Source organism: Sinocyclocheilus grahami, unplaced genomic scaffold, assembly GCF_001515645.1.
Source record: "Sinocyclocheilus grahami isolate Dianchi unplaced genomic scaffold, SAMN03320097.WGS_v1.1 scaffold731.1, whole genome shotgun sequence".
In the NCBI taxonomy this organism is placed as follows: domain Eukaryota; kingdom Metazoa; phylum Chordata; class Actinopteri; order Cypriniformes; family Cyprinidae; genus Sinocyclocheilus; species Sinocyclocheilus grahami.
The window spans coordinates 22306-36546 of NW_015505910.1; the positions used below are offsets into that span (position 1 = coordinate 22306).

At 37.8% G+C, this 14241-nt stretch overlaps 1 protein-coding gene across 3 annotated transcripts in view; it reads left to right on the forward strand.

Moving 5' to 3' along the window:
• LOC107560506 (synaptotagmin-2-like) overlaps positions 1-14241 on the forward strand; it is a 45191-nt gene that overhangs the window by 21027 nt on the left and 9923 nt on the right. Inside the window, exons 1-3 of one of the 3 annotated variants that reach the window (XM_016244710.1) lie at positions 3486-3744; positions 9384-9629; positions 10575-10735. In XM_016244710.1, coding sequence (XP_016100196.1) covers positions 9416-9629; positions 10575-10735 — 375 coding nt within the window. In that variant the 5' untranslated portion in view covers positions 3486-3744; positions 9384-9415. Of the gene's footprint in view, positions 1-3485; positions 3745-9383; positions 9630-10574; positions 10736-14241 lie in introns of those variants that run through there. The other 2 variants (XM_016244709.1, XM_016244708.1) reach the window with 2 other exon arrangements.

The following is a 14241-nucleotide window of genomic DNA, read 5'->3' on the forward strand; positions in this document are numbered from 1 at the left end:
TTCTAGATTTATATATTAAGTTGCTCAAGCAATTGGCAAAACATTTAAACTACTTTTCTTACGTTATCACGAACTTACCATTGACAGAAATAGTCAGCTCTACTGCCTTTTCTTTTGCATTGAAATCTTTATTACAAGCAATCCTGCGGTTCATAAAGAACTTTGTTTTCCTACCTCCACGAGTGCCATCTATTATTGCCTTGTTTATCTAAAAGTGCTCTTTTCCTTTGAAACTAGCCAACAAGCCATACGTGTTGACTGTGAAACACAGTAGACTTTAATAATATGCATTTATGGTGTAATTACTACATTTTCGTGTCAATCCATATTCATATTTACTGCAAACAATGCGCTGTTACTTTAATTCAGCACTTGCAGCGCAGCAATGGACTCGGTGCGGAAACGATCTCTGCACTGCTGCAGACGCGCCGCTACTGGAACACACTGCTGGACCGTAACCTTGTGCAGTGAACGCTTTATTAATCCGTTAACATGAGCGTGGAAAAAATATGCACCGCATACGCACTGCAAATGGAGTGTGTGTGAACTTGGCATTATGTGTGTGCACTGCCAGTGTGCATGAGCACTCAGTCTCCAGGAGAGCGCGCGAGCGCTGAATGGTTGAACACTGGCAAGAATTAAAAAGAAATGCAATTTATAAACTTTAGTGACGATGTTTTCCTTTCTCTCTGGAGTGTTACAAGCTCTTGGTGCATGAAGAAGATCTGTAAAGTTGCAAAGACTAAAGTCTCAAATCCAAAGAGATATTCTTTATAAAAGTTAAGAGTCAACCACGCCTACCTAAAATGCCTCGTTCTAATGACACGTTCGAGTTTCTATAGCAACCGGGACTTCTAACGGCAGCTGCAGTGACGCGCTGTCTTTACTGATTAGCGATTGGCTCTTTTGCTCAGAAGGCGGGGCTTCGTTCGATAGAGCAGCCATATTGAGTGTAGCATTTTTCCCCATTCAAAACTATATGAGTGACATGTCTTGGGTATTCTATAGTGTTGGCTATTGCTACTACTGCTCAAATTGTACATAGGGATTTGATGATTAATGTAACTCATCCTGTTTGTTTTACAGCCATGAATGACACCTCGAATTGTGCAATTTGTTTAGGAGAGTTGTGCTGTTATTTTTTTTAAATAGATCAGTGCGATTTTCGCCTAGCAGATGATAAAACAGGCAGAAAATCCCCTAGGCACACATTAAAGAAGGGACACAAGCCATACCTAGAGACCAGAAATCACAGAGACCTGCTAGTGCAGGACTTTTTTCATGCAATACAGTGAGACACCACCTAGCAACCACCCAAAACTCCCTAGCAACACCCTAACAGCCATCCACAATGTCCTAACATCATGTCAGTGAGTTTTTTACACAGGAAAGAACCAGTGTAAAATGTAATGTGATACAATATAAAAGCTAGCTTATTTACCTGTTAGTTTAAATCCCATTATATTTAGTCTCTCATGCAGTAAAACAATCTTGCCTGCCATTCACTTTGCCCCAGGAACAGTAGCCTTCAAAAATGTCAGGACTAGCTGTAACCATGGCTATTTTTATGAATATTTTCATAATAATGTGACACATAATGTCTTGCAAAATGTCACGTAGTTGCCAGTAACCGCGCCACACGTACTTTAGATTTCTTCATTTTGTTTCTCCTCTCAGGATTGTGTACCGCACATCTCCTGGTTTATTACGGACCGGCCCCGTGAGACGCGCATGAGAAATTGCATCTTATTGGCTTTGTTTTTCTGCGTCCCTCCCACACAGCACAAGCTTCACTGCACACCTGGACAGTTTCCCCCTGACATTTCAGCAGCCAAACCCTGAGGGGGGGACGATTTTACATATTGATCAGTGGAGATTGTCCTCCACTAGCGGCTCAGGGCATAGCACACTGCATTCGGCCGAGTGTGAGCAGAATCCATAATGAGAGCAAGAGACAACGAGAGGACAGGAAGAGAGATAGTAACGCTAAACGGGACGGAAGAACAGAAGAGAGTTCAAAGGTAGTGATAGAGAGACTGTGAGGTAAAGTTGAGAGAGGGAGGTTTGTGTCTAATGAAAGAGCTTGGAGTGTGCGGCAGTGAGACTCAGACTGTACTGCAGTGAGGGGGACTTCAGCTTGTGTGGATGCGCTCTAGCCTGTGCTGCTCTCCCGTTTTGGATGGGTGGCTCCATTAGGGAGGACAGAACTATTGCCTGGTAAGGGTTACAAGCTCTTGGTGCATGAAGAAGATCTGTAAAGTTGCAAAGACTAAAGTCTCAAATCCAAAGAGATATTCTTTATAAAAGTTAAGAGTCAACCACGCCTACCTAAAATGCCTCGTTCTAATGACACGTTCGAGTTTCTATAGCAACCGGGACTTCTAACGGCAGCTGCAGTGACGCGCTGTCTTTACTGATTAGCGATTGGCTCTTTTGCTCAGAAGGCGGGGCTTCGTTCGATAGAGCAGCCATATTGAGTGTAGCATTTTTCCCCATTCAAAACTATATGAGTGACATGTCTTGGGTATTCTATAGTGTTGGCTATTGCTACTACTGCTCAAATTGTACATAGGGATTTGATGATTAATGTAACTCATCCTGTTTGTTTTACAGCCATGAATGACACCTCGAATTGTGCAATTTGTTTAGGAGAGTTGTGCTGTTATTTTTTTTAAATAGATCAGTGCGATTTTCGCCTAGCAGATGATAAAACAGGCAGAAAATCCCCTAGGCACACATTAAAGAAGGGACACAAGCCATACCTAGAGACCAGAAATCACAGAGACCTGCTAGTGCAGGACTTTTTTCATGCAATACAGTGAGACACCACCTAGCAACCACCCAAAACTCCCTAGCAACACCCTAACAGCCATCCACAATGTCCTAACATCATGTCAGTGAGTTTTTTACACAGGAAAGAACCAGTGTAAAATGTAATGTGATACAATATAAAAGCTAGCTTATTTACCTGTTAGTTTAAATCCCATTATATTTAGTCTCTCATGCAGTAAAACAATCTTGCCTGCCATTCACTTTGCCCCAGGAACAGTAGCCTTCAAAAATGTCAGGACTAGCTGTAACCATGGCTATTTTTATGAATATTTTCATAATAATGTGACACATAATGTCTTGCAAAATGTCACGTAGTTGCCAGTAACCGCGCCACACGTACTTTAGATTTCTTCATTTTGTTTCTCCTCTCAGGATTGTGTACCGCACATCTCCTGGTTTATTACGGACCGGCCCCGTGAGACGCGCATGAGAAATTGCATCGTATTGTCTTTGTTATTCTGCTTCCCTCCCACACAGCACAAGCTTCACTGCACACCTGGACAGTTTCCCCCTGACATTTCAGCAGCCAAACCCTGAGGGGGGGACGATTTTACATATTGATCAGTGGAGATTGTCCTCCACTAGCGGCTCAGGGCATAGCACACTGCATTCGGCCGAGTGTGAGCAGAATCCATAATGAGAGCAAGAGACAACGAGAGGACAGGAAGAGAGATAGTAACGCTAAACGGGACGGAAGAACAGAAGAGAGTTCAAAGGTAGTGATAGAGAGACTGTGAGGTAAAGTTGAGAGAGGGAGGTTTGTGTCTAATGAAAGAGCTTGGAGTGTGCGGCAGTGAGACTCAGACTGTACTGCAGTGAGGGGGACTTCAGCTTGTGTGGATGCGCTCTAGCCTGTGCTGCTCTCCCGTTTTGGATGGGTGGCTCCATTAGGGAGGACAGAACTATTGCCTGGTAAGGGCTTTCCCATTTCTGCAAACCCACCCCCAACCCATTTTTCACGCTGTTCAATAGTTGTTAGCGCGGACAATAGCAGGTTGTTTTCGTTTCACCTGCTGCATCATGAAGAGTTTGCCTTCTCTCCCTGATTTCAGAAGTGAGTTTGAAGCGGGACATGAATGCATGAAGCCCTGAAGATCAAGTTACTTGATGTAGAAGATGTACAAAACGACTACAAAAGAACAAATCAATTGCTAGTCTTATCCCACTTAATTGAAGCTACATATATTTGAGGCAGAGTGAAAGTTGTTTTTACTCTGCTGAAATTAATTCTACATCTGTCCAGGCTGGTTTATGTTAGTTTAACTAATTTCTTTACTACATTTGCAGAAGTTTTGTTAAGATTAGCTGCATTAAATCTTTGAAAGATACCATATATATATATTTATATATACGTATATATATATACAGTTTTGAACTGTATTTTCGTACTTTACTGTACTTTCCAAGTTTTGAATTGGTGAAGATTGCGATTACAAACTTTTATTTTCAGTACAGCTGGTCACAGACTGACTGCTGTAAAATTAGATTTTATTTTATTTTTATATTTGTTTTATTTTATACAGTGGTGTGAAAAAGTGTTGGCCCCCTTCCTGATTTCTTATTTTTTTGCATGTTTGTCACACTTTAATGTTTCAGATCATCAAACTAATTTAAATATTACACAAAGATAATGCAAGTAAATACAAAATGCAGTTTTTAAATGATGATTTCATTTATTAAGGGAAAAAAGCTGTCCAAACCTACGTGGCCCTACGTGAATCTTTTAAGTGTGACAAATATGCAAAAAATTTTAAAAACAGGAAGAGGGCCAACACACCACCGTATGTTTATGTTTGTTTATTTATTTATTTATTTTTGACGTTTTCATAGACTGGCACTGCTGTAAAAGTAGGTATTTATTTGTTTTATTTATTTATATGATCACACAGTTTACATATATTTCCTCTCTCTTTTTTTGATGTGTTCTGTACAGATATTCATGGACTGACATTGCTGTAAAATCTATGTATTTAATTTATTTTATGTTATTTTATTTTTTATTATTGTATAATCAGAAAGTTTACATATATTTCCTCTCATGTTTAGCCGGTCATGGACTTTTAAAAATTTTATTATATTTTATTTTTTCATATTTAGATAAATCTGTCCCTAAATGTCATGTTTAAAAAAAAAACTCTGCTTTTACACGTTACTTGAACAATCTTTTCTTTGTCTAAGTAGGCGAAAACTACATATGGTAGTGACCAGCTGTGGCGGTTATTTCAGATGGGTAGTGTTGCTTTGCTGGGTTACTGGACTGGTTATTGATTTTTCTATAATCTGGCTCTTTTCAGGATTTGCAGGACTGTCCATCACAGATCTCCTCAGGAGAAAACCCTTTGCAGATATTCCAGAAACAGCTTTTCATTGAGATGCAGTGGAGGTGTTGAGAGCTTGAGATCTCTGAGATAAGCAGGCTCTTCAGTACAGATGGCATTGCCAAGGGTGTAGATACTACTGTAAATGGATGTCATCAGTTATTGCGTGAGGATAGTCGTCATGCTAGCGGCTGTGCCAGTGAAGCAAATGTGACTATCTGTCTCCATTCATAAGACGAGACGTTTATGAAGCTCTCTGATTGTGTGAGGATGTTTCTCAGGAGAGCTCGAATGCTAACAGGGTCTTTAAGGCAGTTAAGAAGTACATAAAATAACAGCATATCAGTGACAGAGCACATAAAGATCACTGCTTGTAGCTTTACCTATAATTTGATTTGCTTTATAGCAGATACAATTTCTAACCTTATTGATTTCCTCATGGATATGTTTCTCTGGTTTTTCCACACCAACAGAAGCAAATTCTCACTCTGCAGTCTCTTTTTCTCTTTTTCTCTCAATTTCTTCTGTTTCCAGGTCGGTCGTGATCTAGATGAATGTATGTCTAAATCCAGCACGTGTCCTCGTCGCAGACACACATAATCAGGGTGAAACCCCATGCGCCGACTGACCGCGTATCCCAGTTCTGTCCGCTTGTCTTTTAGAGCGAGCTGTAAATTAATTTGTCTCCACAATTCAGACCGATCACATCTCCAGTGTTCAGCCTCTTCCGACCCTACATAATCAGCATTTGCATGTACATTTCATGAATTTGGCTGTGTGTCTTACAGGCAATTCATATTATATATTTGATCAGTTTCTGTTTTTCCGATAGACAGATATGATCAAACAGTAGATATTAAAAGTTTGTGACTATCCAAATCAATCAAGCATATTATTATTATTTTTTTTAAATATTAAAATATAAAATTATAATATATAATCAAATAGTTATATCAAAGGTTAATAAAATATATATTATATTATTAAAAAATATAATATTATAACATGTAATCAGATATTTTGAAATGTATTTAATATAATATATGAATATAATTTATATTATTATATTAAACACACACACACACACACACACACACACACACACACACATATATATATATATATATATATATATATATATATATAATACTATATTAATATATAATATTGAATACATAATATTTCATATATACTTTTTTTTAGAGTTTAGTTAGTTATTTTAATGTATTTATTTATTGCTTTGATTTGAAGTTTGATATGTTGTAATTAATCACAGAGCTGTTTTTTTTTAGTTCAAGGCTTTACTGAAGAGTTCTGAAATTTGTATTGAGAAAATTGCCAAGCCCCCCCAGACTGATCAAAAGCCCCTTATACACACAAGGCATGGCGGAGCGTCCTCATGACTATCAGGGTGTGAGCGTGTAAAGGGCGCTTTTATCACATGCTTTACTCTTGAGGAACAGAGATGGTGACACAGCGTTGTCAGTCAATAAAGCAGCTCTGAGCGCAAATGTCAGTGGCACGCAGCAGGTGAGCTCTGCGGTGGCTGAGAGCGGATAGATGTCGAGCTACTCCAGAAAATCAATGCAACCCCTCAAATGCTGGTCTCATCAGTGATTGCCACCTAAATAGTGCAGATTGGTTTTGCATGTATTGAAGGATGGAGGCTGAGGATCTTGTCATTTTGAAGATTTATCCAGCATGGATTGGAAGGGAGCTGTGCATTTGCTAAATCAAACCCATTTGATTCCTTCAGAGAAGAACAGAGAACAAATGATAGTCAATAGCTGGCTTTGTTTAGATTGGTATTGATTAGTATTTATGGTTGTTTATTGGCGGTTGGCGAGGAAGGAGGCAATCATCTCAAGCATAGTTCAGATACAAGAGCAGAATGCTGAAAATCCTAGAAATCAGAAGCCAATGCTGTGACAGAGACCATATATAATATTTCTGTCAGGACCACTATCGTCAAAGATGATTGACAATTAGCATACAGTTTGGATTGGTGGTATGGTTCCGTTCTAGGCAAGAACTCCCTGCGCCTCCATGCAGCCTAGCATGGATGAGAGCAGGGAGAGCTGCAAAAAAACCCAGGGTAAACAGAACAGAACTAACATAAATGTATTGTTCAATCATTTTATGTACACATTTTAGAATTAGTCTGATTCAAGGAGAATCAGAAGGCTGAATCCCGACTGACAGAGGAGGAGCTGGGGATGGAGGAGGGTAATTAGCTGTTGAGCGATGCGAAAACTGCTGATAATACTGAGGGACCTTATATATGAATGCTTAGATAGGTGTCGTATTCCCATAGGTAGATGGGGATCAGCTGAAGGTCAGCTGGTGCGAGCTTGACTAACGTGATCTGCCAGAACTAACGCTACGCTTGATTTCAACTGACTGAAGAAACACTCACATATAAACACGCAGATTCGCTTTGATTCGTGTGTGCATTTCAGTGCCATTTTATTAACAAAAAAACAAAACTAATCTTGAATCTTTTGTTTTTATCCAGTGCACAGAGACCTTAAAGAGATAGTTCACCCAAAAATGAAAATGTGATGTTTATCTGCTTACCCCCAGGGCATCCAAGATGTAGGTGACTTTGTTTCTTCAGTAGAACACATATGATGATTTTTAACTCCAATCTCCAAAGAGCGCGTACACACCTCACGCACCGGATGCCGTGCGCGCGCCAAAAGACAGTTGGACATAGTGGTGAATTAGAGGTAAAATATGATATAAATACTGTTCGGTTTCTGGTACAAACCGATCGTTTCGTGTGTTTGGACATCAATGTGTCATCACGAGCCGCAGGGTTTAATTTGGATTTGTCTGTGCATGTTTTTTTTACACTCATAGATTTTGTTAGACTGCAACGGGTGGAGTTAAAAATCATCATATGTGTTCTACTGAAGAAACAAAATCACCTACATATTGGATGCCCTGGGGGTAAGCAGATAAACATCACATTTTCATTTTTGGGTGAGCTATCCCTTTATTTGTTAATTAGTAGTGTGTGAGCAATTTTGTTCACGTGTCATTTGCTAAAGCTAAAGTAAATCTCTAGGTATCAGTACGTGCATCAATCATAGAAAAACCCATATCAGTCAACCACTAATAATAAGTATGCATTTTGTCATTCAAAGCTTACAAAATACATTAATGTCATTTAAAACAATCCTTTTCTTAGCACTTCGATAATTTAAACCTACTCAATAGTGTGATTTTTGTTAACGTCCTTGTATGTTTGCATATAAACTCTTGCTTGATCAAAAGCCGTTCTTTTAAAAATAGATTTTATTATTTTAACATTTTATTAGTTTAATATTTAAAAAAATAATTGTAATTTTATTGAAGATTTGTTTTAATATTTTAACTCAACTGTGTAAACACTCAAAGTGTTTAGTTATTGCTGTGTCTATCCACCAGCAATAATAAATCCAGGATCTAGTTTCAGACCTCTTTATTTATCATTTAATCCACATATTTATCTCCACACATATCAGAGCTCCTTGTTAAGACAGCATTGTTCTGCTGTTTCATTTCATTTGAAATATTATCTCACAGAATGTTCAACCTGCCAACAGCGCTACCCTCATTTAAAGTCATAAGTTTTATGGGTTTTCATTCACAAGGTTGTGAGAAGCTATCTGCAGTGACAGCAGATATTATCTGACATTTTGGAGGTGAATGCTGCAGTGAATGTCGAATCAGAGACAGAATTCTTTCCCATACAAGGATGTTCTAGGTGATGTGAGGAATAGTCCTGTTTTAATAACCTAAAGGAAAATTTGTGCAAAATGTACAGGAACCAGAACAAGTCAAAGGCACTGAGTCGTCCCAGGACAAACTGTCTTGTGTTTTGTCCTACAGTGCGGTTTATCTTGCACCGCATCCTTTAACGGCCTGAAGCTCTGACGCTTTATTTCTCCCTTTCATTATTTAAATGCAAGACCATCCATTTCGTTATTAAAACGCTTCTGAGAGGTCTCAGCCTTGTTTTCTTTTTACTTGCGCTTATTTGTTTTTTATTCAAGAAGAAGCTCTTGGTTTGAAGTTTCTCATAATACTAAATATACTGCGAAAATTGCATTTGAGTTTTCTTTTTTTTTATGCTGCAGACTTCGTACTTCCTACATAAAAGATGGTGATGTTTTTGAAGGCTACAGTTGCTCTTATCATCCTTAAGATCAAAAAGCATTCCAGACTTCAATATATGTTCTGTTACAGAACATATATCCTGAGTGGTCGAGCCAGAGATCATGAAGTGGAACCTTTTCAAAAAGAAGCCAGAAGCCATGGTGGGCCCGGAGCCCACGGGACCTGGCGGCACCCACCCGTCACACACCATGACGATGGCCCCCGCTGTCTCCACACCTGCGGACAACTCCACCGAGTCTGAGGGGCCCGTCAACAAGAATGATGTCTTTGAGGAAATCAAAAGCAAGTTCCTCAATGAGATCGATAAAATCCCATGTAAGTCCTGCAGAGATGTTTTACAGTCAATCAAGAAAATCGATAGTGTATCATTATGCTGAAGATGTGTTATGGATTTAAATGCTGGCCAAATTGTCAGGCCCCTAGATATCTGACCAAGCTTACCTTCTTTCTGAACTACAGTAGAAGCGCAATGCAATAAAGAGCAACTTAAAGGAATAGTTTATTCAATAATGAGAATTTGTTAAGAATTTACTCACTTCATCAGAACAGATTTGGAGAAATGTAGCATTGCATCACTTGCTCTCCAATGGATCCTCTGCAGTGAATGGGTGCCGTCAGAACGAGAGTCCAAACAGCTGATAAAAACATCACAATAATCCACAGGTAATCCACACCCCTCCAGTCCAAGCGAAAAAGCTGTCTTGTCTGAATCAGGAGAGAAACATGCACAGATCAAGCACCGTTTACAAGTGAGAACTGTCCAAAACAGATCTAAACAAATATATGGGAGGACTTTGATGTAAGAGGACAACAGGGGATGATCTTTTTCACTGGAGGAAGCGTTATTATAGATTATGGACTGTTTGGACTCTCATTCTGACGGCACCCATTCACTGCAGAGGATCCGTTAGTAAGCTAGTGATGTAATGCTAAATTTCTCCAAATCTGTTCCCATGGAACAGATCTCATCTTGGATGAGCTGAGGGTGAGCACATTTTCAGTCAATTTTCATTTTTGGGTGAACTATACCATTAACGTGATCTGCTTTACTCCTTCAATTTAACATGCAGTCACAATTCACTATTTAATTTTTTGTTGAAAACATGTTTGTATTTGTAATATTTCATTAAAATGTCATAATTTTCTTCATCCTTTTTGGTTGACATGTTAAAAAAAATCCCCTTCACACCCTTCACACTCTTGGTGACAACCCATCTTCTAAATAAATGTCTTGAATTTTTATCCCATGATGCTCTGCAGTGCCTCCATGGGCACTCATCGCCATCGCTGTAGTGGCCTCCCTCCTCATCCTCACCTGCTGCTTCTGTATCATTAAGAAATGCTGCTGTAAGAAGAAGAAGAACAAGAAAGGCAAAAAGGGAAAGGACGGCTTCAACATGAAGGACATGCAGGGTGGAGATGTATGTAACAGAGTGTTCAGTTGCACCCAACATGACAGTTACATAATGCAGCTAAAACAACTGATGCACACTTCAATCTGATTTTAGTATTAAAACTAGATGATATTAACTTCTATATTAACTGGGCACATCAACAAAAATGAGTGTTGCATCATTAAGAAATGAAAACAAGCCTCAGACCACTTTAGTGTGTGTTGCACTGATAATGAAGGAGAGTCTGTTATGTGATTAGCTTCATGCTTTTCTTTATTGTGTTTGTGAGTAATGTGAGTGTTTTGTTTTCTTTGAAGAGAAATGGTACACTGGATGGTCCAAAACAAGTGTGCTGCTCATGTGATTTCGATCATAAAAAGATAGGAGTTTTAAAATCATTCTATGAAATGAGTGGCTTTAATTATTATGTTATGTTACAGTATGTATCATGAAATAATGTTACAGAATTCAGACCAGCAGTGCAATTGTGAATGCAATATAGTTTCTTATTATTAAACAAGAAGTAAATATTGAGTAACTTACATTTTATAATCGATATTATCAGTTACAACTTGTAGTTCAAAGCACAATGAGTCATTTATACAAACACTTCAGTTGATTTGTCACTGAATGAATCAGGGAATGAATTTGTCACTGAATGTTTCAGTGACTCATAAACACGGTAACTTGATTTGTCAGTGAATAAATCAATGCTTTTGAACTAATTGGTTGAGCGAATGATTTAGTGACTCACTCTTAAAGACAGTCACTTAATTTGTTGCTGAATGCATCACTGTTTTTTAATTAATCAGTTTGAACAACAAAAGAGTCAGTGAAAATCTCCACTTATAATGCACTACAGGTAGTTTCTTTTCTCGCAAGGATGCACATTTTGAGGATAACAATATATATCCACCTTATTCTTCAACACGGAAGTAAGCCTTTTTCTGTGAATGTGCGAGATTTCCGGTTCATTAGCTGCCGTAGGGAAATAACTAGAAGGATAACATAAACTTGTCCCTTTTAGACTTGCACTCTATTTATTTACTGCTTGTTTTCTTTAAAAAAAAAACTTAACATTCTATCTATTTGTTTTCTTTTTATTTATTATACTATTAACAAAAGCAAAAAAGGCCTCTAACACTAGCTTGCTCTATTCTTTTTCTATTCTATCTGTTTTCTTTTTATTTATTATATAATAAAAAAAACTTGCTACGTGTACTGTGTTAGGCTAACTGAGACTTGTTATAGCACTTGCATATCATTGCTCTTTTGTTGATTTTGATTGCTTCCATTGTGCGCATTTGTAAGTCGCCTTGGATAAAAGCGTCTACTAAATGACTAAATGTAAAGGAAAATGTAACAAAAGTGCAGTAAAAGGTAAAACTGTTTGCACTACAAGCCAGTGTGTTCATAATTAAGATAATACATTAAAATAATATGGAAAGACACACCAATTTGCAATATCTAGCAGCAAAAAGAGCTTTTTTGCACAGCTAAAAATAGCTGGACGCAGATGAGACCGGAAGCCAGACACATAACGTTTCTACAAATGGCCAATCTTATGGTAAAAATAAGGTGGATATGGTAGCATTTTGTCAGCGATATCTATAATGTTAAATTTGTTACCCCAGTGTATTATTACAAAGACTTAAAGTTTCCAGAAACATACTGTTACCCTCAGTTTTGGGGAAAGTTACTTTTAAAATGAATGCATTACAATATTGTGTTACTAATTATGTTACTGAGTTACTTTTTATGGAATGTAATGCATTGCATTACTTTTTGTCACTTGAGCCGGGGTTGTTTATTGATTTTTATTAACAAAAAAAAACAAAAGTTGTATTTTTGGCAACTTTCACACCAAAAGTGAAATTATTGAGCCTCAGGCTGAAGAAAGTACCTCTTCCTTTGCACCTCAGTCCCAATTTCTCTTTGACGGGGACAGGAGAGGTGTCAGTGAATAAATGGGAAAACAAAGTAACTTGCATTACTTATTTGAAAAAGTAACTCTGAAATGTTCTTGTTACTTGTAATGCATTACCCCCAACTCTGGTTAACCTGTTACTTTAGCATAAGATGGCATAATGAAGTATACCAAAGATTTGTATCTACAGTCTTACTGAAATGTACAGATATCATTCGATATACAGAAGACACTCATTTCATAGTTTGATCCTTAAAAACGTAATGCCAGAACTTTATTCCAAACCTGTATGCATACAGATGTCTGAAACCTGGCAGTGTGTCATTCCTCACAATGGTGCTCTTAGTGTTGTTTACTGTCTTGAGACTGTCTTTGGTTCTGTTTTTTGGTGTGTTGTGAGTTCAACCTCTCCCTCTCTCTCTGCTCTCCTTCCTCCCGCTATGTGTCTAATGCGCCGCATTTCTTGACGCTCATGGGCGTCGGCGCTACGGTAGGTGGACGGATGAACGGCACAGCTGTTTGGTCGCTGAGTGCTAGCACCTCGTGGGTGGGATTGGATGGAATGGCTGTTGTAACTTCCTTGTTTTAAGCCTTTTGTACCTGCTGCTTGACAAGAATACAATTAAAAACAAAGGAAAGTTACAATGCAAATGAAAACCCCACTTAAGTGGACCAAAAATGATCTTAATACAATAACAAATAGTCGTACTTGTGTAGGAGGTGTGAATGGAATAACTAATTATTAACTCACTAATACTGGCAAGATGTTTGCAGTTAGTAAGAGACGACCCACAAGACTCACAATGAATGCATGTGTTAAAGGGCATGGCTGTTTTAACTGCACTAAAAGTCCTGATGTCTCAGGGGCTAGAACTAGCAGTAAACCTTAACTATCTAAGCTCATGTTCTGTGATCATATAAATGATTCAGTTTAATGTAAGAAAAATATATGAATTACTGAATTCTTTTAAAAGCAAATGGAAATTAAGAATTTGTTTTTAATATTAGCACATATTCTGCTGTGCCCTTTAATTTGTTGCTATATGGATATGGTTAGGAACTGACTTGAGAGTGACAATTTTTTTGGTGGCACATTAAAACATCTATCAAAAAATCTTTAAATCAGTTTAACAGTCCTCATTTTTTACATTTCTTTTAAAAACCTGGGTAAATTAGTTCATATTTCAAGCCCTAAATTATATTGTCCTCAAGATGTAATGCACAAAGATTCAGTTCATATAGCGTAATAATTCTGTTATGCATCGTCTTCACATAAAGTGAACCCAAAAACGATTTAGACGCTTCAGCCACACTTCAAATGTCTCTATGTAATTGTATTAGATAACAAAATATCAAACCAAGTGGCATTTGAGATGCAAATGATGCATCATTTCTTTTAAAAAATATTCTGTAGTTCTATATTCTCATAGGTAATGATAGTAATTAATAACGGTGAAAACCCTTGTTGTAATGCGATAACTTTCAGACATTTTGAATTGTGGTTAGTGTCCAAATACTTTTTGAGGCCACTGCATTGTGACCTATTTGTGGAAACAAAAAATTTATTCTGCACATTATAGTTTTTTTTTCTCTTCCTGCAGTTTGG